This window comes from Apostichopus japonicus, chromosome 22 (assembly GCF_037975245.1).
Source record: "Apostichopus japonicus isolate 1M-3 chromosome 22, ASM3797524v1, whole genome shotgun sequence".
Classification (NCBI taxonomy): domain Eukaryota; kingdom Metazoa; phylum Echinodermata; class Holothuroidea; order Aspidochirotida; family Stichopodidae; genus Apostichopus; species Apostichopus japonicus.
The window spans coordinates 17,453,023-17,480,552 of NC_092582.1; the positions used below are offsets into that span (position 1 = coordinate 17,453,023).

Sequence of the window (27,530 nt, forward strand, 5' to 3'; positions counted from 1 at the left end):
CGTTTTTATCCATTGTGAAAAGTAGGCTTGAATGGTTAACAAAACCTAGCTGTTCGCGGCAAAAAAAATAATAATTTGCAATCTGAGCACTGAGTAGTCGTAGTTTATCTCATCATTACCCCTCACACAGTAATACCATTTTAAAACGAATATGGAAAAGCAGAAATTATTGGAGAAACCTTTAGAGTAGTCTGGTTAGTCCAGTCAATCATTATGCAAAGGAGTGTGTGTTAATTTTATTTTTTATTTTTTTCGTTTGTAAGTCCTTCTCAGTAGCAACTGGTCATAATTGTAACACATGTTAAGAAGTTATAATACACATCAGTATTAATTTATTAACGGGATACTCACCTTTACCAGTTTTAGCTGATAAAGCCATGAGAATCGGGTGAGAAATGCTGTTGATTTTGTCATTCAATTTTGGATATCTCTAATTCGAATTCTTGATATCTCTAATTCAATTTCTGATATCTCTAATTCGAATTCTTGACATCTCTAATTCAATTTCTGATATCTCTAATTCGAATTCTTGATATCTCTAATTGAATTTTGGATATCTCTAATTCGAATTCTTGATATATCTAATTGATTTTGGATATCTCTAATTCGAATTCTTGATATCTCGAATTCTTTTCTGGATATCTCGAATTCTTTTCTGGATATCTCGAATTCTTTTCTGGATATCTCGAATTCAATTCGAGATATCTGTTTTTGGTAACATATTTTGCCTTTCTCTAGAGATCAAACATGATTCTAACCAACTCGAAGTCATTTGTGATTCCTAAAGCCGGATCTCGAAAGAGATACTTTAAACAGACTTTTGTTAATGAAATAGAGTTAAACGACAAAGGCAAATGAATATATATATATATATAATTGAAAACGTAATGAGTTGGAAACATATATACTAATGAACTTTACTAGTCATGTGGTGTTTTTCGATGGCAAACACCGAATTCCGTTGTCTTGTAACATAATCAAGATTCCAGTGTGTATGTTTGAATAGGCCTATATTAAGTTTACTGCAGTGACATAATGAAGTTAGATACCGTCATTGTCTGCTTATTAAAATGTTGAAGTGTGTATAAGAGACCGCGCGGTTAACCTGTTCTTTTAAGACATGACTTTCACGTGTATGGTGCGCCTAGTGTGTCATTTATGTCCCATTAAATTGACATATGTCGGTTTCTCGTGGCTCTCATTTCGAATTTCAGGACTTATGTCACACTAGGCGCCCCATACACATCTTAACATTGCATGTCGTCCCATGTGCATCACTCTTACTGCAGTTTGGACTCTCAGTTTGGTCTTTTTTAAAAACTAGTAAATATACGAAGACCCGCTTTCTGTGCAGCAGTGAAATTTGTGTTTGACTGCGCCCTTAGATTTCGTAAGAATTAAATCGATCTCATCGTTTGGACGAAATTTCTCGTAAATTGTCTATATTGTCTATAGTACATGAGATTTGAAGTAGCAGGTCTTAATCCAAAGTACTCTTTTGCGGGAAACTAACGTAGGGTAAAATTCTCTTTTCTATATAAAGTAACTTTATTAGCGTGGTGTAACAGGGTGGTCAGGATCCTGTCAAGTAGGAAAGAGCGATAACGTATAGATTCGTCTTTAGGTGTTATACAGCAACAAATTGATTATTCTAACTCATTTTTATCTCGGTCTCCATTTCGCATATAATCACAGTGGAAAGAAAATAATAGAAAAACAATGGTAAAACTTCTTAATATAAATTACACTTTACCCTAAATCCGTTAGTAAAATGAGCCCAAAACAATACAAACTAATGACACAACTGTTCAGACGGTCCCTGAATGAGGCATCCCTACGTAGACAATAACAAGGGGGTTCCCCTAGTTAATACCGACTGCGCATGTGCAGAACAATGTATAGCAACCGGCGCTCAACCGTACGTACGTCCATGTTCATCCACAACCTTTTGAATCGACTTTTATAGCGGTTGCAAAATTTCTGGTTAAACACGCAATTTTGCATCCAGGTAAGTCAGTAGTCACACATGTCATAAATTAACCTTGAAGCACCCTAGCACTGGATTATCATAAGGAGAACTAATGAAAAGGCTGAATTAATAATGAAATATAACAAACAATACAACGTTTTAGTGGCTTCAAGTGCAGGCAATCGTCGCCTCCTGAACTATACTAACATGCACATTTATAACATTAGGTCTGCTGATAGTAATAGCGACGATTTACTTGTATCCTGATATATACTACAGTTGAGAGTACTTGACTCTGATTTACAATTAGCTGGGATAGTAACATGTTTGACATTTAATGATTACTTTATTGTTTGTTAAATTACCATAAATATTCATCAACCTACCTGTGAAATAGGAGTGGCCGATAACGTATATATTCGTTTTTAGGTGTTATACAGCAACAAATTTATTATTGTCGCGCGCCATCTAATAACAAATTCTTAAATAGTTAATATTTATAGGGGGTGATAAATCAACCCTGCTACAGTAGTACTATACTATATCAGTGAACAATAAATGTTCCGAGTAACGTCCGTGTGAGAGTATATTTGTAGAGCTGTTAGTTGAAACCAGTAGGTCAAAGTCCGAGCCCGAGACAAGCTTGGTCCAAGTTTTAAGACGAATCCGAGTCCAGGGCAGCCCGAAAGGATTTGAAGGTAATTTAAATTAATAAGAGAGAGGGCATTTTGGAAATTCCCGAGTGAAACAGAAGATTCCACAGCGAGCGGAAGCTGGAAGATGGGTTGGGGAATACTTTGCTAAACCATAATTGTGTGATAATAATTAGTGCATATCAGTTAAGAAAGTCGAGAAAGATACCGTTTGACCGGAGTAATAATGGCATGGCTATGTTCAACGTCACTTGCGTGATCCTAGGGTAAAACCGAAAATATGTACTTCATGACACATATAACTCGATTCATACGAAGTCTACTTATATTTAAACCCCGTTTCCGAGTTTATGTTTGTTAATTGATTTATTGGCACTGAGCGACAATACTGATTACGTATTTCATAACATACCGTAATTTGTTTGTTTTTCAAGCATGCTTCGATAGGTTATAAGGTGTCAGTTGACAGTTTTAACATGAAAATGCCACTTCCGTATAATATATGAGAGATGAATGCTAAAGTAAGACGTTTATAACCATCATGTTTTTCGGAAAACACTTTTGGTCAACTTTCTTGGGGTCAGCAGAAGGGGTTGTGCGAAAATTATAAATAAAAATTGTTTGTTTGTGTATGTTTGTTGTGAGTTCTGACATCGAATCGCGGGAGAATCGGTAAAATACACGTTTCAGTATCTGTAAGTTATACGATGACATTTATTGACATTTATAAGTGATGGGCACTATTTATATGAAGGTACCCATCTCGAGTACGACCCTAGGAATATGTCACAAGAGTGGCATATCTTAACAATTCCCCAGATTTATGAGAAATCATAGCATGAACATGAAAATACGTGAGTAATCAAGAGTTCAGTGTTCAGAAAGACTGAATCGTCAACTAGCATATGATGATTAATAATAATATAATAATAATTATAATATGATCATTAATCAAATTAAGTCTGTGTGGTCTGACGCTACCTCGGACCATGGTATAGGTCAAGAAACGTGGTTGGTTACATTGGTTCTGCATACTGTGCCATTATTTCTGCCTATACTGTGACTTCTGGTAGGTGTTGCTTTCAGGACAGTCTCTTACGATTTTTCATACTTTTGTTCACGACTTTTGCTTACACATTACTATGCCCATACTATGCCCATATGTGAAGCATGGATCTGTTTGGGCATGTTTGTTCGGTGGGACCATCACTATCATTCCTGTGTAAACGATATCATCTGTCACGTGCAGTTCATCTGTGATACTCCAATACGCACGTATGAAGTGTAGTGATTCTTGCTGGAAATCTGGCCAGCCTGTCTGTGTTATTGTGTGCAACTCATTGTGTCTCTGCGTGTTGTCGCTAGGTTCTTGTAGAATATTTCCTAGAAACATTCTTTTCCGCATTCTACCCACCCCCCCCCCCCCGACTGATCACTCAACACAACCGTCGCGGAACTACTTTTCGAGTGTCGTGAAGACCCAGCGTTTTTAACATTGACCCTCTCACATAGAACGACTGAATATTGGACACAACCACTGTTTGCTGTAATTAACGACTGAAGTTACTTTAAATGACATGCAGATTTACTATCCTGTGATATACGTTACATTTGTTTGGTGGTTTTAAGATGGGCTTACGATGCAAGCATCTCATCGTGTTCTCGCTACGAGAGGTCAAGAAATTGCTGAACTTGTAGAATGTATCGTATTTGGTGGTTGCTCACAAGTGGCGATAGAGGAATACTGATAATAGACCTAAAATATCAGCATGCTATTACAATCTACCTGCAGTTCCTTCCCTCCTCCCCTCCCATCACTTGTAGTGAAGAAATATGTTATATTTGATAAATACGTAACGACCATGGGCGGGATTTGAGTTGTGGAAGTGGGGGGGCAAACCTGCCATCAAGACTATCTAAGCGGAGCGCCACCATCGGTTGGCGCGGAGCGTACAAGAATTTTTGGGCTTTACAAACCCTCCAGATGGCCGGAAACGGCACTTCCCGAGTGCTCTAAGCTGCATGAACCCATCCTTGAAATATGGATCTCATGTCTGCAATTGTATCTAGATAGTTAATTATCGTTTAAAAATTTGAAGAGGATTGATAGTATAACATATGGTCAGATGGTGATGTACAACTTTTGTTATACGTCACTATCTAAGCGGAGCGCCATCATCAGTTGGCAAGGAGCGTCGAAATTTAAGCAAAAAGGAAATCCTAGATCAGCAAATATGACACCTCTGGTAACAATAAATCACATCTAGACAGTTCTTTCCCCCTAAAATTATTAGTATATTGTGCATTCTACCGATCAAGAATATGTTCAGCACCCACTTCGAAATTCTCCCCGCGGCCCCCACTTCTTGGAGCACTTGGCAAATATTGAGGGCTGAACATACCTCCACCCCCCCCCCCTCCCCCCCCACTTTTATGCAAAACCAAACGTGTTTCATTCATCATCGAGAATAGATCCGAAAACGGAACTCAAAGCCACACATTATTTTATCGGCCCTACCGAAACTGCCGAGTGCTGTATACTGTAACAATGTATTTAATGTGTTACTGTGTTAGTGCCAATTTGTAATTTACATTATTCGATTTGCATGCATCATTCCAGGATTTCGAGCAGTAAAGAAATTACATCGGCATTGCCATTGCATATTGTTGAATTACACGGGGGTGGGGGGGGGTGTCATGTGTCAGTATATTGAATTTAATTATTGATATACCCAATATGCAAATTTGGCTTTCGTAAATCGTTTCTCAATTCAAATCTCAATCTCAAATCAATTCCTGAAGCTAGCACTGTAGCACATTCCGCGGATTCATCACATGCAGAATTGAATCGCAAGTTTGTTAGCTCCAGGATTCGTAACCTGTGCTGCGAACCATGTGCTAGCTATAGCTCCAGTTATTCTGCATGCTTCATGCTACTATGTTAATCACAAATTCGACTTAGATTCGAATCAAATAGGCCTATTTTGATAGAGCTGTTGTAGGGGAATAATTTCGATTAGGGTTGTGCACATTTGTCTGCAAAAACGACAAAAAAAACTAAGGTCTGGGAAAAAGTGGGGGGGCAAATGCCCCCTCTTGCCCCCCCCCCCCCCGTAATCCCGCCCATGCGCATGGGCGGGATTTGAGTTGTGAAAGTGGGGGGCAAACCTGCCATCAAGACTATCTAAGCGGAGCGCCACCATCGGTTGGCGCGGAGCGTACAAGAATTTTTGGGCTTTACAAACCCTCCAGATGGCCGGAAACGGCACTTCCCGAGTGCTCTAAGCTGCATGAACCCATCCTTGAAATATGGATCTCATGTCTGCAATTGTATCTAGATAGTTAATTATCGTTTAAAAATTTGAAGAGGATTGAGAGTATAACATATGATCAGATGGTGATGTACAACTTTTGTTATACGTCACTATCTAAGCGGGGCGCCATCATCGGTTGGCAAGGAGCGTCGAAATTTAAGCAAAAAGGAAATCCTAGATCAGCAAATATGACACCTCTGGTAACAATAAATCACATCTAGACAGTTCTTTCCCCCTAAAATTATTAGTATATTGTGCATTCTACCGATCAAGAATATGTTCAGCACCCACTTCGAAATTCTCCCCGCGGCCCCCACTTCTTGGAGCACTTGGCAAATATTGAGGGCTGAACATACCTCCACCCCCCCCCTCCCCCCCCCCACTTTTATGCAAAACCAAACGTGTTTCATTCATCATCGAGAATAGATCCGAAAACGGAACTCAAAGCCACACATTATTTTATCGGCCCTACCGAAACTGCCGAGTGCTGTATACTGTAACAATGTAGTTAATGTGTTACTGTGTTAGTGCCAATTTGTAATTTACATTATTCGATTTGCATGCATCATTCCAGGATTTCGAGCAGTAAAGAAATTACATCGGCATTGCCATTGCATATTGTTGAATTACACGGGGGTGGGAGGGGGGTGTCATGTGTCAGTATATTGAATTTAATTATTGATATACCCAATATGCAAATTTGGCTTTCGTAAATCGTTTCTCAATTCAAATCTCAATCTCAAATCAATTCCTGAAGCTAGCACTGTAGCACATTCCGCGGATTCATCACATGCAGAATTGAATCGCAAGTTTGTTAGCTCCAGGATTCGTAACCTGTGCTGCGAACCATGTGCTAGCTCTAGCTCCAGTTATTCTGCATGCTTCATGCTACTATGTTAATCACAAATTCGACTTAGATTCGAATCAAATAGGCCTATTTTGATAGAGCTGTTGTGGGGGAATAATTTCGATTAGGGTTGTGCACATTTGTCTGCAAAAACGACAAAAAAAAACTAAGGTCTGGGAAAAAGTGGGGGGGCAAATGCCCCCTCTTGCCCCCCCCCCGTAATCCCGCCCATGGTAACGACCATACTAATATGCATGAGTCCTGTGGTTAAGAGAAAGTTAGGAATTCGTTGAGCATCACCCTTAACGTTTGACGTAGATGTTGGAGAAGAGCGAGATCTTCCCTGTTTTCATCGTCACTTGTTGCATCTGCGGGCAGTTTCAATGCCGTCAATGATTTCGTCATTGTGGAACTTACGCAAATGAACAAACGTATAACAGGGTCCATCTAGTCCTCCTATTGAGATGAACCCATAATTTTTGTTCAGCTATCCTTGAATACGGCATGTAAGTTACGGCGGTCAATAATAACACCACGGTCTTAACATTCAGAGTTCCACAAAATTAAATCACATTAATCGCCCAAAATGGTGATATAATACTTAGCATTTATTTCTTCTTCTCGCCAAAACTGTTATAGCAGAATACAGTTTCATTGGTAATTATCAAAGAGGGCTTGTTTTTGTACCAACTTTGCCTTTCGTCCGTTTATTTCAGCAATTACAATCATTTACAATTGTTAGTATACATAGTCATATAACCATGAGGCAGTGGGACCAGAAATAACAGAACTTTTCGTGTCTGGTCCCTTACAAGTTAAAAAAATAAATCAATAGAGCAAAGAAACACCAAAAAGGTTTTATAGACAAAAAAAACACAGATTTTTTTTCAGAACTGGGATTGGTAAAATTAATTCGATGCTCATAATAAAGCAGTACTATACGAACATTATTCCTTATTCCTTGGGAAGATAATAATTACGTTTTCTTTTAGAAGATCAGCTCTCTTCCCCTCCTTTTTTCTCCACACTTTTCTGTCTTTGTCCCTCTCCAGTTTATTCCCTACCCTGTTCCTTTAATCCTCTCTTTGTCCTTCCACTGTTTATCTCATACCTCTCCTCTTTCCCTGTTGCTTTCTTCTCACCATCCATTGTTTACTTATAATCCCCTTTCATCTTTCTCATTGTGTTCACCGTGCTCATCTGTGCGTGTTTTTGTCCCTTCTGTTACTGTACTTGTCATTTAGCCTCTGAAGATCCTGCTAGGATCGAAACGTCAGGCCAACTTACTTTTACACATACTAATAGGTTGAACAGCATTGTCTAAATGTTTATGTTGGATAAAAGACAGTAGCGTCATCAGCGAAAACATAATCAAGGAAGCCGTAGGAGAAGACTTATAAAATTCATATATATAGTAAACAGTAATGGCCTTAAAACGGACCCAACACCAAAATTTGTGCAAGTAACACGTGATATAATTATTCAACACAGAGTGATTTACGATCATGAGGTAACTCTAACATATGAGTACTTTGCAATGAGTAGTATAGGAAACAAAACAAAATACATTTTGGTATACCTTCGTAGATAAAACTTGAAACTTCTTTTTTTTTTCCCATTGGTAGCCTGGCTGACAAAGACTTGGCAACTGTAGAAAAAACATTAAACATTATTAGTAATTGTATGCGGACCCTCTGCGAGAACATCATTAAAAACAAAAGGCTTTACATGATTAGTTTGCTCACGTTTACTTGAGAATACTGTTGATTACCGTAATTCCACAGTTTAGCACTATCGTCCTTGTTAAAGTCAATGAGATAGCTATAGTAGCATTTTTTTGGCCAGCTGTCTTATAACATTTGTTGCAAATTTTCATAATTGGAAAAATCAGATTTGCGATCAAATGATAGAATGAATGAATGATTTGCCTGTATTGTTTTATAGAGTTCATATTTATGTTTAATAGAAACAACGATGGCAGTTGTAATCCATATTGATTTTGATTGTTTGTTTTATCGGTTTAACTTTGGTGACCGAACATGACCTGTTGAAGCTGTGAAGGAAAACTTGCCAATTTTTGGGGGGCGTAAGCAATATCTACATCATCATTTAAGAACACTATAGACCAGTCAGCAGTTGCAATCTCTCTGACAAATAATTGTTTTTGTCAATGTTATTAATACTGAGTATAGGTTTCACTTGTAACTCACTTAGGCTATCGATAGTATTAACAAAGGATTGCATTGTCATGATGTTGATCCATTGTTCCACGTTGTAGTTTACATGATTCTGACGAAGATCAATGTTAATAATCCCTTGCTAAATCTTCTTGGACCTCTGCGGTCCGAATTCCTTTAATCTTTCAATGTCACTTTTAAAATATTTGTCGTATATTTCAAAGGCTTTTAAACTAAATTTTGAGGACATGAAATATTATGAAATTCAAATTTATTTATTTTTATGAAATATACGTGGGTAAAATGGGGCCCGGTAAGCAAATTTTCGGCAGCCCCAACGAGGTTTTCAAACCCCTATCATTCATGAGGCACTCGGAAACTTATAAAAAAAAAACCTGAGTAATGATAATCTCCACATATAAATCTGTCTGAGCCTCGTTCGTTAGTCCCCAAATTTAGGGTCTCGACCGTTTATTCACCAATCATTAACAGGCAGTCTAAAACCCTCGATTCCTTAAATTTGAGGGCTAACAACTTTTGGTGTTAAATTGTCTGCGTACAGAGGAAAGTGACCACACTGCATTATAGAACAATGAGTATTTGTGAAAGATCGGTAAACAGCCGATAGAAATATTTATCATGACTTGTTATGAGGTATTTTCCATTTGAGGCTATAACAGTTAGTCCTGACTATGTTAGTATCCTATACTCGAGATCCGTCTAAAAATGTTCCACCTACCATTTCACCTACTACTTCCATAGTTGCACTCCTATCAGAAGAATAAATAGAGCAACGATCAAGTATTTGTAATGTGACGATGCAGGCCTGGACGTCTTATTTCCGCCAATTCCGCTGGTAAAAGAATCCCAGCAGCCCAAGACAGCATCTCTAGCCCCTGGCCACGAGTGGGGTCCGAGAATTCTGTAGGTGAGAGGTGTAACTGGAGCCAGAAAGACCATCACAGCCAACCAAGGATCGGTAAGGAAAATTTTTGCTAAATTTGGATAGCATCCAATATCTTGCGTTAATTCATCGGTCAAAGGGATGCCAGGGACCTACGAAATAAAACATATAGATAAAGAAAGAGCATGGTAAATGTATAATTATTTTATTCAATTTTCGACGCTCTAGCATTTCACTTGAACGTCAGCCCTCGATTTGAAAGATTAACTTTTTGCATATTGATCATTATCTCATTTGCCTCCGGTTATACGTGCTATCACAAAATGCTGTTTATTCAAATGTTTTATTTGCTTGCGACCTTATTTACGTTATTTTCGTTTGCACTTTAAGTGCATGGCGTGAAATTTATATCGCAAACCATGGTTTACGAATTGAACTTCACGCCATTATGGATTGATTACCTATCTAATTATGGATTTAGAGTTCTAAGCCCCATGCAATCGTAAATTTAAATTCAAGATAAATATTCATTGCAAGAATTTATTCCCTATTTCAATCGTGTTAGTTTAAAACAGCTCATTATTAGGCTCCGTATAATTTCATCAAGTGTAAACATGTAAACATGTAATTCAGCGTCGTGACAACAACAAGTTTTCTCACGTTGCTACGAAGCTCTAGAGAGAACATGTGAAAAAATAATTATGTACATACGTAATGATACTACGTACGTACGTAATATTTATTACGTACGTACTACATGCAAGATACGTACACTATACGTACTGTATACTGTACGGTTCTACTATATTATAATATAATAATACTTCTCGTTCACGTATATACTGTACCTCGCATGTCTCAATCATCCAACCACAGAATTCAAGCTTAGTTTAACGATTGCGCCACGGAATAAAAAAATGCTGGTCAAGTTCATCCCTCTCCGTCTTTTAATTGAAAATGTATCCCTAGATTAGGACATTCCGTGCGCGACAACTTTTTTCAACAATTTTCACCACATTTGTGTGGTGTTACTGTTATGAGAATATGAGTGTTGAAGAAAGAAAGAGTTGATCCAGCAAACTCAGCATGTTGGATTTATCCAAGAAATGATGGTTCAAATGTTACGAAACACAATAACTTTCCCTTGAAATTTTATATATGGTAAAAGCTGTCTGTCAAATAAAGTACCACACAATCTTACCGTAGTCTACTCGCTCTAATTACATAATAGATACCTTTACTAGACAATTTTCTATATGAAAGCAATGGGACCATCATATGTGATCTCTATTTCTCACCTGTGTGACGTCAGCTCCTTTAAATATATAGTAACAAGAAACTGAATAGGCCTGTGGTGCGGACAGTTACAAATATTGGTCATAGTATAATTTTAGGGAAATTACACTACTATATCAAAGTATAAAGTTGATGGGCTTAAAGGGTATGTATTCATGATTATCAATATGATGCTTTAATAAGCAAATAATCTGCACAAAACCTTCTAAATCACTTGTACTATATATGGAATAAATAGCCTTTGAAAATTGAAACTGTTTCATGAAACTTGAGTGTAGTTCATATGTACTGAAATTGTTAGCCTGATCTAAAATTCTGCATTATATTAGCACACACCATTTTAAAAAGGAAATGCATAATATGCATCATATTATCTAATCTTAACCTGCTAATTTACTTAACATGGTCTGCATTAACATTTTGTTGCAACAAACATGATATAAACTGTAGGTCATTTAATTTGTGTATCTTTTCGAGGCTCTCATTTCGGTAGAGTTAAAACCAGAAACAAGTATATGCAATGTTCAGATACAACCGGAAAACTCAGTCTTTAATGCTGATGTGTCAAGGTTTGTTCAATGTTGTAAAGTACACCAGGAGCAGCCAATACTCTCATAGCTAGTACAGTAACTACTGTTCATGTTCCTCAACAGTGCATCAGTAACTACTGCGCTGTGTTCGTAACACGGTAACATGTGTTACAGGTGGCACAGTAATTACTGCAAGTTTTTCACTTTAAATTTAAAAAATTTTAAATTTAAATTTTTTTAATTTTTTTTTAATTTTTTTTTTTAATTACTGCAAATTTTCACCTGTCGGACTCGGAGCTTTCCAGTAATTACTGTGCCACCTGTAACACATGTTACCGTGATGCGCACTCAGCGCAGTAGTTACTGATGCACGGTTGTGGAACATGAAAAGTAACTACTGTACTAACTATGAGTACCGGGTGCCAGGATACAAACATTACATTATCTCGACCCAGAACAAACCATCTTCGCATTCCAGTAACTGGATTGTGGACACAGGTATGTACCCATTTATGATGTTGAAAGAAACAGGTATATACACTGGGTCATTAGGTCTTGAAAAGTTTTAGAAATACACCCATCCTTTTTTTTCTTCTTCTTTTTTCTTCTTTCGGTTGCATGAATTTGACACACTACGCCAATATGTTGGGAAATATGTCACTTTTAGCTAATGTAGGGATGATGCAGATGTGAGATGAATATGAGAATGGTGGGGCACTAGGTAGCATAATTATATGGGGATGAATGTACAATGTAGGGATGACTAATAAATATGGGATATGGTATGAATGGTGTATATAGATGGTGGATGTAATTCATTTTAGGGTGCCCAAAAAGTCCCTTAGGGCATGGCAGGTTCTTGGAATGAGAGATGGTTTATAAAATGGAAGGAAGAGGGTGTAATGAAGAGGTAAGAGGGGATGGGTGGGGTTAGGTTGGAAAATGGAGGGAGATGGTGGGGTTGGGTTGGAAAATGGAGGGAGATGGTGGGGTAGGGTTGGAAGATGGTGGGAAAGGATGGGGAAAAGGTGGAGAAATGATCCATAAGGGTAGGGGCATGATAGGGAAGGGAGAGGACATGAGGAGGAAATGAAGGGTAAGAAGATAAGGGAAATGGTATGGTATGGGTGGATAGGATATGATGGATGAAAGGTGACGAAGGGTCGGCATTGGGGAGTGGCAAACTTTTACAATATCATACTTGCCCTGTGGATGAACCATAATAAGTGTTAACAAAATTGCGTTGGTGGCAATTAACGAGAATCGACTTTACCACTTATACTCCCATCAAATTGTCCTACTAGTTTCTCAATTCCTTCACTATAGTAAAGATATTGTTGTTTGTTCTTAATTTCGTCGTTCGAAGAGGCCTAATCAAAGGGGGAAATGTGTTTGTAATGTTTATACATGGACTCTAAAGGTATACCGTGCAGTGTTAGTCTGTTAATCAAACGATCAGCGCTGTTGAGAACAGTATACTTTACTTTACAGATAAATATTACTCCGCAAGGTTAGCTCATCATAGAATTGGACAAAATGGCAAATGGACGGAAGCTTAAAAGTGCCATAAACATAAGAAAAAACCTTGCCCTATATTGACATTTTTCAGTAAATTGTTAAAATAACAAGATAATATCTTATCAAATATCAGAAAAATGTTGGAATGCTCATTTGCTTTAACTGAGCAATTGAACAATTTTCTGCAAAATGTTTAATTGACAACTTCCGTACAAATGACTAAACCACACAAAAGATACAAATCCCAATGGTGCTCGGTATCTCGACCTTTTACGTAAAAAAAACTGTAATATAGTCAATGAAATCCGAAAATCTTGGCCAAACCCAGCGATCTTCTAGAGTGACGTTCTTTGGCTCACCAATATTGATAAACGAAACGGGAAAACATCTTTTCTAGGCGGAGCCTAATCTGTCGTACGATTCATTTGTGTTACTAATCGTCCAATACCGTTACAATAGTCATTTCGCTTTCCGGAAACAGCAACAGACGAATGCTACATTATCGCCTGTATAGGCTGATCAAATCTTGTTGTAATATATTTGAGTGGCGCTGTTTACATTTTTTGACAGCATGTCATCGCTACAGGTATAGTTTGTGTTGAATTGTTACAATATACAGTGGTATTTCATGCGAGTTTTATACACTGATGGAATAACTTTGGTTTTAAAACTGCATCCTTTAAAATCGAATCAGGAATGATGAAATGTGTGGGTTAAAACAAAGTTGCGCGATGACTAAAATGACAGATAAAAAGTTATTCAGGAAAACTCAATCAGTTGTCACTGCATACATTGTTCATTTAGATTTAATGGTATATGATATATGTGCAAATATTACGTCGAATTTGGCATACTGGTGCAAAGTTACAGATTACACCCAAAATTCAGGTTTAATTTGAAAGTGACGATAACCAATGAAGACATTGGCGGTAGGGTGGGGGTGGGAGGAGAATGAGGAGGGGCGAAAATGGCGAACGCATCGACTGTGGCTGGGACGATGGCGGTGTTGATGACGATGCGACACTACAACGTTAATGTTACAAATGTTAATTACGAGGGCTTGGGGGGGGGGGGAATCAACAAGGGTAGTGTATATGTTAAAAATGCTTTAAAAGACTAGACTTAACTTTAGCAATACATTTAAAATGGCATGCATTTACAGCAACGAAAACTATGAGCTTACAAAAAGTTTCGGACGACCGTATCTGTTACACAAGTCGGTTTCCTTCTCACGAATATCTTCCTCCATTTTCTTCACCGGAGGGAGTGTGATCAATCCTTTGAAGATTCGAACGGCCCACCGCGATTGCTGCTCTCCTACCGGCGTAAAGCCAGAGTCGGTAGGGAAGAGGCCAATGCAGGCAATTGTCGGGTGTGGCAAATTGATAGGAATCGCGTACTTATACAGGTTACGAGTCTGGAGATCATCTGTGGAAAAAGTGAAAAGAGTAATGTGAACCGCCGTAAAACAATAAAATTCGCCTGGACGATAAGAATGACTTGTGACACTTGAATGCTGTGAAACTACCAAAACGATTTCTATGCAATATGAGAGGTAAATTGGTTTAGGTGGCGACAAACTATGTTAAGCCTTTTAGGCGATAAGACTGCATAATGACTTATGATGGCATACTAAAATAGAAATGACATCAATCTTGGATGAGAAAGGGCTCTACGAGGAAGAGGTTTACTCCCCCCCCCCCCCCTTGATGAAATTGTTTATATTAAGTTTAGATTAAGGGTGTTTAGTTTTAAAATGGTGTTATGTTTTGTAACGTTTGATATTGATTTATATACAAGATGTTTCCACTTCCTTTACCACCAAGATCTTTTTTATACTACTTTGATGGCAAACCACAAAAAATAGTAAAAAATATAGCGAAAAAAGTTAAAATTTTACGACCCTATAAGAAGAGATCGCGACAGGGTCATAGCCTGATATGTCTTTTTTTAAGTGGTCCAATACTTTTATAAAACAAATATGACATTTTATTTGGGGCTAGACAAGCAGAACCCCCCCCCCCCCCGACACACACGCACAAATGCACACATCCACACCGAAAAAAAACTCCAATCTTACCGGATACTAAGCTGTCATCGATGTATGGTGTCTTAACATTATATCCTGTACCAAACACCACCACATCTAGACCCTCTAACCTTGTTCCATCCTCGAATTCTACGCCATTGGTCAAAAATCGTTTGATTCCTGGACGAATTCGAATTTTACCGCACGTGATTTGAGTGAATATCAAATCGTTTACCGCAAAGTTCTCTTCGAAAACTCTCCTCTCTGGTTTGATTCCTGCCGCCTGGTAATCAATATCTATTTCCAAGAATAGTCGGTACACGTATCTAAGCAACCACGTAGGGACAATGGACATGGTGATTCGACGCTCGAGAAATGCATCGTAGGGTATGCCGCCGTATGTACGACGAGGGTACACCCAAAATCCATGTCGAATACTCAAGTAAACCTAGTAGAAAAAAAATCAAGTAAAACTTATAGAAATGACCTTGAATTATAGAAATGATAGAACAAAAAGAAGTGCCCGTTAAAACCTGCATAGTAAGGTTAATGGAGTTTCCAGAGTAAAATTAATGTTTGACTAACGAAGGAAGAAGGTATACTAAACATACTGGTGAAAATAATATTTAAAGCAGCATTTTGCGTTCTTTTCTATGGTTTTTCTCAACCTCACTCATTCCACGATGCCATAACGACATACATAACTAGCTTAACTATTCAAATTTTACTTCAAATGGTGGCATAGAAGTCGAAAAATTTAAAATTTTCAACTTTGTTTTTTTCTCGAAGATATTTTCCGTTGGGATCCAAATATACCTCGCCCATAATATGAATATTTAAAAGCTATGAACGTCATTGGCCAATACGTAATACAACACCATGCTTGATTTGTGTAGATTGTCTATGGCAGTTGTACCAGGGAGCTGTTAGAGTCCAGCTCGCTGGTTGTACCAAGTTACCAACTCGACGTTTGAATCTATTTTTAGCAACGGCTCGTAACGAACCTGCATCCCTTATTATATATTATTATTATTTGGATTATTAGTTGGATTCAAACTGGTGGGTTGGGGAACTGTATGCTATTAATATAAAATGTGGAATTTGTCGGTGGACTCTTTTTTCATTATCTGCAAATGTCCTTAATTACTCGCCAATAAACGCTTTTGGCAGGGGAAAAACTTGGCTAATATCTTAGTTTGCTGTTTTGTGATTGGTATATGTAAAAAACTCGATGGACTTGTAAAAAAAGTGGAAAACGGGACAAAACGCTAAATGCTGCTTTAATTTACATATGTATCGTTTTCGAGTAAAAGCAAAACACTCGAACATTTATTGAAGTGTTGATATACTTCACATCCCGGCTAAAGAAATGATAGATGGAACCACCCCCCCCCCTCCCCTATCCTGTCTAAGGTCAACAACGATACAGTGAAAAAACAACATAGAAAAACAAAGCATGATTTGCTGTCACTTGTGCAACAATGACATCACACCTGTTTGCAAGCTTCAAGTTTTGCTTAACGGTATTAAACTGCGGCATTTGTCAACTATCGTATATATGTCGAAAACGGAAAATGGAGGAATTGCATGCAAATTTCAACAGGATGCTTAGCATATAAGTTCTTCTCTCTTAATTTCAGATATCTGAAATTGAGGATTAAATGTCCAAACGGCTTTTCGATACGACCATTATGCTCATAAGTCATAACCGCGCTTCTGCGCCTAAGCTCGTACGCCATCGCCCCAAAACAAGAGGTGCGGAAATGCATTCACTACCGCTGGCTATACCCACAGTCAATCTTTTTTGCAAAGGTCTCCCTCCACTAGGCATTAACCATGGCTACGAAGGTCAACTAATGTAAACTGAATAGATAACTGTCTGAAACTCATCCAAATTGAAAGTAAATTCAAATTTAACTGAAATTGATTCCCCTGAAGTCAAAATATAAATAAACAAAAAGTCAAGTTTACTTAAGAAGATTTTAATTTCAGTTAGGAATATTATTTTTTTTTTTGTATCTGTTTAGACAAATCAATTACAAAATGTTCTTCCTAAGTGAAAATGAATAACTCTTTAAGTGAAATCAACTTTCTCTTAGTAAGTGGAATATATTCTTCTTAAGAGGAAGTCTTGTTCTCTTATGTGCAATGTTTGTTTTTTTGGTAGATTCGAAGATGAGTTTGTATTACTTACTTGTACGGAGAGGTTTAAGCGTCCTCCAGGCTATCCCTGTAACTTTATTTATGTGTACCTTATAATTCAAATCTTTATCGATTGTTACACCTATGAAATTTACATCTATGCTACTATAGTTATGATATTATCAAAGAGATTTAATTTAATGGTTTTAAGTTTACTTCTGTTCATATAGATATTCGAATATTATGAATTTACTTTTGATTGGGTTGATTATGATTCTCCCCAACGGTAACTAACGCCACTCTTCTATAGCATAGATTGAGTTTTGGATATAGTTTACAGCATTGGTGATTAGTTCACATGTGTTCCACATAGCGATGTCGTCAGCAAATTGACTTTTGAACTGCATACATTGTGGGTGGGGATGTCGTTTACAAACAGAGATTACCAAAGAGGGCTAGTTACAGACCCCTGGGGAGTGCAGGGAGTTGTTATGGAACATAACAACTCCATGGGGTAGTCTGTTTTAGATTTGTCTGGTTCTAAAACCCGCAGACTGGGAATTGTTGAAAATATTTTGGCTTTCAAAGAGTGGGTTCTATTTCTGTTGTCTAAGATTTACTCAAAGATTTTCCAAGAGCTGAAAGGAGGCTAATTGGTATAATGTTAGTTTTCTGGATTTGTTTTGTTTTTATTTGGGTTGGTTTGGGTAAAAGTATGGTTAGAGCATGTTCCAAGGGCTTTGGAAAGTAGCCAGTTCTAATGCTTTGGTTGAAGAGATTAATACTTAGCTTTATAAAGTAATCAGGAGAGTGTTTTAACATAATATACATTACACCATCTTTACCCGTGCATGGAGGACGTACTTTTTTTTATCTATTAATTCCCATTTTCCCCGTCGTTACAGTTGATTGGTTTGGTGGGAGGGGGTTTTGGGTCATTTAGAGTACCGTTAAGGCAAGAATTTAGGTGATGAGCATTCTTATGGACAAATTTATCATTTTCATCTTTTAAGAAGTGTGTTGAATTTAGGGTCACGAGGGACTGTAAAAATATTCTGGAATTTGGATGCGAAGAGTTTAATTTGATCTTTGGGGGTTTTGAGTTTTGTTCCCCTTCTTATCAATTAAATAGTTAGTGCTATTTCCTAAGTTGGGGTTTTCGACTTTTTAGTTTAAAAAAATTATTAAATTATATAAAGTTTATATTTTTCCAAAACTTTTTGTGTTCTTTTCCTGTCGATATAATTTGATACTCTTTTACAATGCGTGAATTCCTCTGGATTTTAGTTGTGTCGTTAATTTGGATGGGCTCACGCACCACTGTGGGTTCATGCACCCCAGTTAGGGAACCCCTAGGTTAGAGACTGTGTTTGCGTAACTTTTAGATTGGTTTATTTTGGTTGGAAGTGTTTTTGCTTTTGCTAGTTTGGACATCCATCTTTTAATGTCTCAATTAAAACGTGTTTGCTGATGAATTTCGGAAAACAAACTTCCGAAGCAGATTCAATGTTTCTTATTTTAAATGCACTCTGACCAGGTGAGTTCAATGGAGAAAAGCGTCCCAATTGAAAGAAAGAACATTCTTTTCAGTTGCTCTTATATGGAGCGAACGATTTACCGTGAAATCACTGCGACCGCCCATATCAGCATGCTCATTACACAAATGTAACCTATATACATATATATATGTAACCTAATGTGACTTATATATATATATAAACACGTATCGTCAACTTTTTTGACCCAATTCCACGGAGGAAACTTTTGAAAACACCTGTTTATTCATTGCAATGGAAGGAAATGACACAGTTTTGCAAGCGTCATCGGTAAGACCAAAGGAAATATGCTATTCAAACTAGCCACGAAAGTAAGCCTAGGCCTAACGGTCGTAAACAAAACAGAGAATTGATTGGCGCATGATCTGTTGGGCGGGACTTGCAAATTTTGATTGAAGTTTGTAGAACCTACGGACTCGTTAAAAAATCTGGCGAATTTTATTCAGCTCAAATGTTTTACGACAGATAACTCAATAAAAATAATGCATATTAATACGAAAATTGCATGGAACGGTGTCATGTTTACTGAGCTTTGAGGGCAGTAAGCTGGATAGGTCGAAATTTCAATTTGACAAACACACATTGAGTCTTTAAGGAATAATTGGTTTATAGCATTGGTCTTATAGGAGTTCTAACTTAATATCATTTGTATCTATGTCTGGGTTTAACCCGCAGGTTACGGCTGAGAAGAGATTTGGGGAGTTCCCTTTTTTCGGTTTTCCTAAGGTATAAGGTTTGTAGCCCACTACGGCTCTAGTATAGATATATTACTTTCACTGTTACGGTTATTTCTATTTTTTCTTATCATTTCCAATAATATGTTAAGTCCGCATGTGCATGGTTTGGTTCTTTTAATTTGTGGGTGATTGTGGGTGGTTGTGGGTGGTTGTGGGTGATTCATGATTTCTGGATTTATTCCACTAACTATATAACTTTGGTAGCTTTAGGCTTGGGCTTAACAGTATCTTATGAGGAATTAGAGCTATCAGATAATTTTATTCTGGCCGTGTTCTGGTTACTGTTTTCCAGGAATCAAGGTTTTCGTTGGAATTAGATATTGGTATACTAAAGGGATGTTAGTGATATTTTAGACGGTTCTGCCGCAGCAGAATGAAAGATGCAGCTATATAAACTATGGAATTGGGCTGATTATAACTACAAGAATACCTAGTTAAAAAGGAAAGAAATGCACGTCTTACCACGAAAAAAAAAATGACGTTCCTGTATCCCCAGAAAAGTAAAAAATACACACACGAAGAGGATATCAACAACATAAACACGAGTAAGAAACAACGATAGCGAAAATGGCATTAATCAAAGCTTGTTGGGGATTATGGTCGGGGATTATCGGTGTACTAATTTGATGATTTATATGAAAAACCTCTAAACTCTTCTTTTAAGTGAATATACGAGGTAGATGTTAAAACGGCTTGTAATAGGACCCCACCCCGCCCTTGGTTCCTCTTCCATTGGTATTATTACTGATCCTATATCGGGAGGGGAATGTGACTTAAAAGTCAGTGCCACATTACCACCCAACCCAACCATGCATGTATTACCTGATCGGCTGAGATGCTTGTTTCAACAGCTATATCGGCAGCGGAAAGACTCTCTCCTGTAATTATAAAGAAGACAGAAATAAATTATCAAGTTTGTTTAAGAACCTAGCGTAACCTACCATTTCATGATCCAACTACATGAGCATGCCACGCGTATCACCTTTGTGTATGTAAGTAGGCCTACAGCGTACCGTACTTAAAGGAAACATGTTAGAGCTCCATGAGAAACAAAAAGATAAGGCTGCAGGGAATGTTGGTCTTTTAAAGAGAAGCAACTTTCTTCATTAAATCAATACATGAGTTATAGAAAAAACTAATGACGACAAACTCTCCCAAAACAGCCAGGAATTCTTTGACTTCGCTAGAATGTTCTCCGTGTGTTACATAGAAGACTTGAGCAAGTTTAAATATGACGTCACAACAGCCACGTACTGTTGCTGGTGTATCATGGAAGGTATCCTTGCTGCCATGTGTTTTGTTATTGTCCGATACTAGAGGAGGTACTTGCAAAGTTTGTGGCTGAAATGCCGATGAATTTCTAAGAGTATACCTGACACGGAAATGTGTAAGTAAAATTTGTTCATGAAATATTTTTGTTTTATTTCAGAAAGACATTCCATATTCTTATCTCGTTATTTTTCTTCAAGATAATTCTTCCAAGAAAGAGACTGGGCATGAAACCCAAGTACCTTGATCCCTTCGCAACCCCATACCTTTTTAAATGTAACCACGTGATCATGACGATTCATGATTCGATGACCATGTCACGATTCAGCGAGGTATCACAAGGGAATAGATACCACAATATATAGCAGGGGTTCCCTAACTGGGGTGCATGAACCCCAGGGGGTGCGTGAGTCCATCCCAGGGGGTTCATGAGACGTTTCTGAAAGTCAAAACTAGATTATTTTTTGTTGAAATAAAATCTGACATATCATTATAATTTAGTAATGTACAGAAGTCGTCCTATCGACAAACTCTTTTCGCGTTCCATACGTATATGTTGCCATAGTAGTACCGTATACCGTGCATTGTGATAAATAACTGAATTATGAAACAGACACAGGCCGCATGACTCCTGTGAAGTTGGTGTACGCATCACAGTACGTCGTTAAGATAAAGAGCTGCATGATCTGATCTTGATGTTTCCAAATAAATATTTCTTCATCTCTTGTTTTTTTTCATGACAATATTACACTACGAACTTGATCTTTTACGAAGCACTGTTTTGCGTATTATAGTATAATAATGACTCAGATCGTACCTCGAAAAGTTGGTGGTTCGTGGACAACTCTATACATCCACAGTGGGTTCTTGGGGGGGGGGGGTAAAGTTATGGAAACCCTGATATATAGTATCCCATGCATGGTTATTTTTAAGGTCAACAAACATTAACAACCAGACACGGCATAAGCCATTGCATGCGTTTGCAATCAGTCCCCATGGAACCTCCTGACACTTTCAAGCACATTAAAAATTAACGATCTCTGATTTCAAGAACTCCTACATTTTACTCGATTTTGCGAAGATTGACAACTGCATTATTAAATTCTATAAACAGATTTACAAATGGGTACAGACATTTCGGAATTTACACACATACCCAAAACCAGACAGCAAAACTGCAGTGTGGTTTCGATAATGTTACCTGAATAATCTAATGTGAATGTGACACACTAGGCTGTATGGTATAGCCAGGATGAACAACTTACTTCAATCTAAGTAGTACAGCAAAACGCATTGAGATATGACAAAACAATATTCACATTGGCGGCTGATGACCGAGATGACTATTTCACTTGTATTTAGCATACAATTCGATCGCTACCAAAGACAACAGGCTTCTTCTACTCATTGTGGTACACCTACAAACCGAACATTAAGCAGGCGCCGGTAGTTTTTACCCCTGGTCCCCAAGATTTAGCGTCTGGCTTGATTCTAAAACATCTAACTAGGCGACATTTAATATACGTAAACGGCGCCTGGTCATTTCCCCGACATAACTACACCGAACCTGAAGTTTGTATTTGGCACTGAATCTCGACAATTGAGAAATGCATCGGAAAAATTCAAAAGGATATAATACCGATGATTCACAATGATATCGTCCATTCCAATAGCAACGTTGTATGTAATAACAGTAAAACGTTTATTACACACCTTTGTACACAGGCATGGATGCAGCGACGTACATGGCAACTCCAAAGTTACCGACACACGTAAGTCAATGGAGATTTGGTCCAGGCTTCTGATTCTTATCTACAGATGCCCTTAAGCTAATTTTTAGTCGTCAACCGCGTCTCCTATTCTTATGAGGCGAATCGCACATGTTATCTAATAGGCTGGTCGATGGGAGATTATGAAACAAGGTTTCCAGAATTTGGCCTCTGGTGACTCCAAATGACCTTTGATATCCACCAAAAACTACAGAGATCTTGAACTCAACGTGTCACAACTACATACGAACTATGAGATGGTCCAAGCTTTTCCTTCTTGAGATATCGTTTTTACAAGGTTTTCACCCCTGGTGACTCCAAATGACCTTTAACCTCGCCAAAAGACAAAAGGCTTCTTCTACTCAATATGGTACTTCGACACATTAAATATGAGAGTGGTCCAAGATTCCCTTTTTGAGATATCGTGTTTACATGCAAGGCGTCACACACACGCGCTCACGCACACACATTCATCCACCTGCATGACTACAAAGGTAACGATTATCATCGAAACCAAAAACGAAATTTGTAACTGTACGTTTCACTTATGGTAGTAACATTGTGTGATTACTTTATATTGTACCAGGTTCTTCTACTTTTCCGATCTACTGTGCTGAAAACAACAAACGTATAGAAGTGGAAAACAGGTCATTTTACTCACCGATAACGAGTACTGTTTTATCATTAAATGGTTCGCCAGTTCTGTATTGAGCGGTATGGAGAATCTCACCCTCAAAGATCTCATCACCTTCGACTTTGGGTATAAAAGGATCTGTGAAGAATCCGCTACAAATCATGACGTAATCGAAAGTCTGGCTGACGGTCTCTTCGCCACGTTTTTGAGTACGTACGATCCATCTGCCTGTGACGTCATAGTCTTCAGCTGGCTCGATCTTTACCACGGTGGTATCCAGTTGAATGTTACCTCGCAATTTAAAGTGATCTGCATAGTCCTGCATAGAATACCAACCACAAGTGAATTGTGTACCGCTATATAAGTGTTTATACCAAAATGTGAGTGCACGTGCTATTTGAAATCGTAGTGATTTGGAAAATCCAGAACAGTGAAAACACTTCCAGCCTTTACCGGGATTCGAACCCGGGCCTCCCGCTTTATATGCGGACACCCTAACCATTAGGCTATGGACGCTGATTGTATGTCCAGAGGGTCGAAAACCGGTAAGGAATGTCGTAATTCCACTGTAGGCGTATAAATCTATATATATATATATATATATATATATATATATATATATATATATATATATATATATATATATATATATATATATATATATATATATATATATATATATATATATATATACATATACATATATATATATATAGCGGGAGGCCCGGGTTCGAATCCCGGTGGAGGCTGGAAGTTTTTTCACTGTTCTTGATTTTCCAACTCATTACGATTTTCAATTATATGTATATATATATATATATATATATATATATAAATACCGAGATGTAAGTATATAACGAGATGTAAGCGTATACACTCCAAGTGTAAACTAACATATACATTTTGATATCGATCCGATTGATCTTGCGATCCTTTCTGCGTCACTATGATCGAGTTTGCCATCCTCTCGGATAGAATGCTGAATAAGTTATCTCTACAGGCAGCTTAATTAAACAGCAGTTTGCAACACGACCATACCATATATCATAACACAACATACCATATCATAACACGACATACAATATCATATCACATGCAGTTCGGTACCGTACTTTACCCAAGGACCTGCTATCCTTGTCTTACTATAGTATATCGTACCATACCGTACCGTGGGCCTGCCCGAAACAACCGTTCCATACCATATCATAAAGCTTCGCACATTTCCACATCATACCATGCGTGAAGTATAATTTCCTTACGTTCAAATATTTGAGGTATGTTTTATGAGGCACGAAAGGAGGCGCATCTTTTGGGAATGGAAAATCACTGTAACAAGACATGATCGTACATGAATTAGTAACCAGTGACCTGTAAGTTCTACCAGACGTCCCTTTGGATGTATCGGGGTCATAATTCCACATTCCACCTAAAATGAAGAAATACAAAAATAAAGAAATATATATATATATATATATATATATAGGCCTATATATATATATATATATATATAAATATATATATATATGTATATAGATATATGTATATATGTATATATATATATATACACACATTTATATATATATATATATATATATATATATATATACACATTTATATATATATATATATATATATCCGTCCGTCCATCTATATACGTACAATCAATCCTCTTCTTGGGGGTGGGGGTGGGGTGAGGATGGGTGGGATCCGGGAGGGTACGGTATCGTTATAGGATAAACTGGTTATCTGAATACATGATAAGACGGTAAAAACGCACAGTAGATATTCAACAATATAATAAGAGATAAAATATTGATATTAAGATCTCATCTCAGCTAATTGAGTTAATGCTGACAACTGCATATGATACTCTGATAACTGCTATATGATATATATATATATATATATATATATATATATATATATATATATTTATATATATATATTTATATGATAATAAATCTATTTTTTCATTACTGTGTATGTCAGTTGCGGGTGCCTGTTATTTGACAATTTGGTTCTGTTTAAATTGCGATGTCTGCCTACCCATACATGAATATAACTCGACTACGTTCTATATCAGTATAGGATTTCGGAGAAAATTACAAGTAAACTTATCATCGATGATAGTCTAAGTAAATATTCACTATACATGGCTGTGTCATGATTCTTTGTGAATAATGAGTCAATATTGAAAGAGCTTCAGTCAGCAAAAAAAGTGAACCAATACCGTCGATTGAATTAAGTTTCGAATTAAGTCCTGCCGGCAGAAATATTTCATCTACCCATGATGTTTAATCATCGATCAAATTTAATTATATATTACAGTTCTTTACCAATGGATTTAAATTTGTCGAATGCCGTAGGTACCAGTCCTTCCTCTAAACAAGTCTTAATAGCGCCGAGTCCACACGGCCCTGCTCCAACGATGGCGACTGTTTTGCTGACGGTCATTTTAAAGCTATAATAGATCAATACAGCTAATATCTATAGAGATCTCTGAAAGGGTAAAAACAAAAAAAGACGGACAGTTAGTAATATCTGTAGTATAATCATGTTAAATACATTAGTAACAATGAAGTGTCGGTTTAAATTTAACCAATATAGCCTATACTGTAATATATCAACCACAGCAGTTAATTTTACGACGCTTAAGCGAACGCAAATGTAGGAGAAACCCGCAAGGGCATATGGGTTACAACATACACGTTGGGTGGCTTCCAATGCAACATTTTATCTCAAATTTAGAGCCTTTAGAATTTAGAAAGTCATTTCAGGTGGGAAAACCGTGGATTGCTCTTGGGATGAAAAACCCACCTTACTATGACCTGGCCGCAAATCGAACCCCGAACCTCCCGATTGCTATCATTGCTTCAAATGTCACCGCCTTTATCCACTCGGCTACAGCACCGGTTATATAATCATCGTTATAATAAATATGCAGTTGTCAACATTATCATACAGTTAAATAATACTGTATTCTACACAGAAGTACATGGTTTGGTAAGAAACGGCAGTATCAAACGGGAGAGGGAAACATATTAGGTCAGGATCGGAGTTTATTCTTCACAAAACAAGTATTAAATCTGCATGAAGATGCGTCGGTCGGTTTAACCACGGCCACATGCAGTGCATGGGTATTTCTTTATTTCATGGATACGAAACCTGCAACTTGGTATGTGTGAAAATGGACAGAAGGTGTCACCCGATGAAGGGATGGACATTCTGTTACGGTGGGCGAGAAGCAAGACCCTATATATGTTGATCAATTATTGTTATAGTTAGTCAGTCATATTGTAAATATATTTCAGTGCAATGCTCGCTTTGAGATGGAGAGTCAATTAAAGATGACATGAGGTTATAGGATGTATACAAATTTGTCAAATCCACCGCCCCCACCCCATCCCACCTCCCCCTACCTTTTCACTTCTATTAAGCCCGCCGCACACTGCCCCAGCTGGTCACAACTGATCGATATCTGGGACAATTTTAAGTCGCGTCCGCTTTAGTCGATTAGCAGTCGACATTATAGTAATTTTTGCATGCATATTAGCGTCAACTGTCAACAACAAAAAGTTCATGAGAATGTTATTCATGTAAATAAATCATCTTGCTAATATGGACACTGGTACAGTATATATATATATATATATATATATATATATAGCGTCCATAGCCTAGTGGTTAGGGTGTCCGTGTACAGTGCGGGAGGCCCGTGGTTCGAATCCTGGTGGAGGCTGAAACTTTTTTCACTGTTCTTGATTTTCCAACTCATTACGATTTTCATATATATATATATATATATATATATATATATATATATATATATATATATATATATATATATATATATATATATATATATATATATATATATATATATACATATACATATACATATACATATACATATACATATATATATATATATATATATATATATATATATATATATATATATATATATATATATATATATATATATATATATATATGTATATATATAATGGAGGTAAACGACAGAGGCAAATTAATATACCAGTTTCAAAGCGCTTTACAGACGTTATATTACCCAGGTCAATGATAACTTTATTCAGAGACAATCCGTCTAGACGGCTGCAGTTATATACTGCACCCAATGACAAATTACCACGCAGGTAACCAATTAACCTCTGGGTGAAGAGAG

At 37.3% G+C, this 27,530-nt stretch overlaps 1 protein-coding gene across 2 annotated transcripts in view; it reads right to left on the bottom strand.

The window, feature by feature from the left end:
- Positions 1-27,530, bottom strand: part of LOC139963826 (flavin-containing monooxygenase 1-like) — a 49,501-nt gene that overhangs the window by 19,787 nt on the left and 2,184 nt on the right. Inside the window, exons 2-9 of one of the 2 annotated variants that reach the window (XR_011791767.1) lie at positions 25,681-25,843; positions 24,604-24,770; positions 23,372-23,663; positions 20,495-20,550; positions 15,289-15,685; positions 14,392-14,636; positions 9,700-10,016; positions 8,363-8,431 (exon numbers count right to left, since the gene is read on the bottom strand). Coding sequence is in view for 1 of the 2 variants with exons in the window: in XM_071965010.1 (XP_071821111.1) it covers positions 9,711-10,016; positions 14,392-14,636; positions 15,289-15,685; positions 20,495-20,550; positions 23,372-23,663; positions 24,604-24,770; positions 25,681-25,798 (1,581 nt within the window). In the remaining variant the exon portion in view is untranslated. Of the gene's footprint in view, positions 1-7,370; positions 8,432-9,699; positions 10,017-14,391; positions 14,637-15,288; positions 15,686-20,494; positions 20,551-23,371; positions 23,664-24,603; positions 24,771-25,680; positions 25,844-27,530 lie in introns of those variants that run through there. The other variant, XM_071965010.1, reaches the window with a different exon arrangement.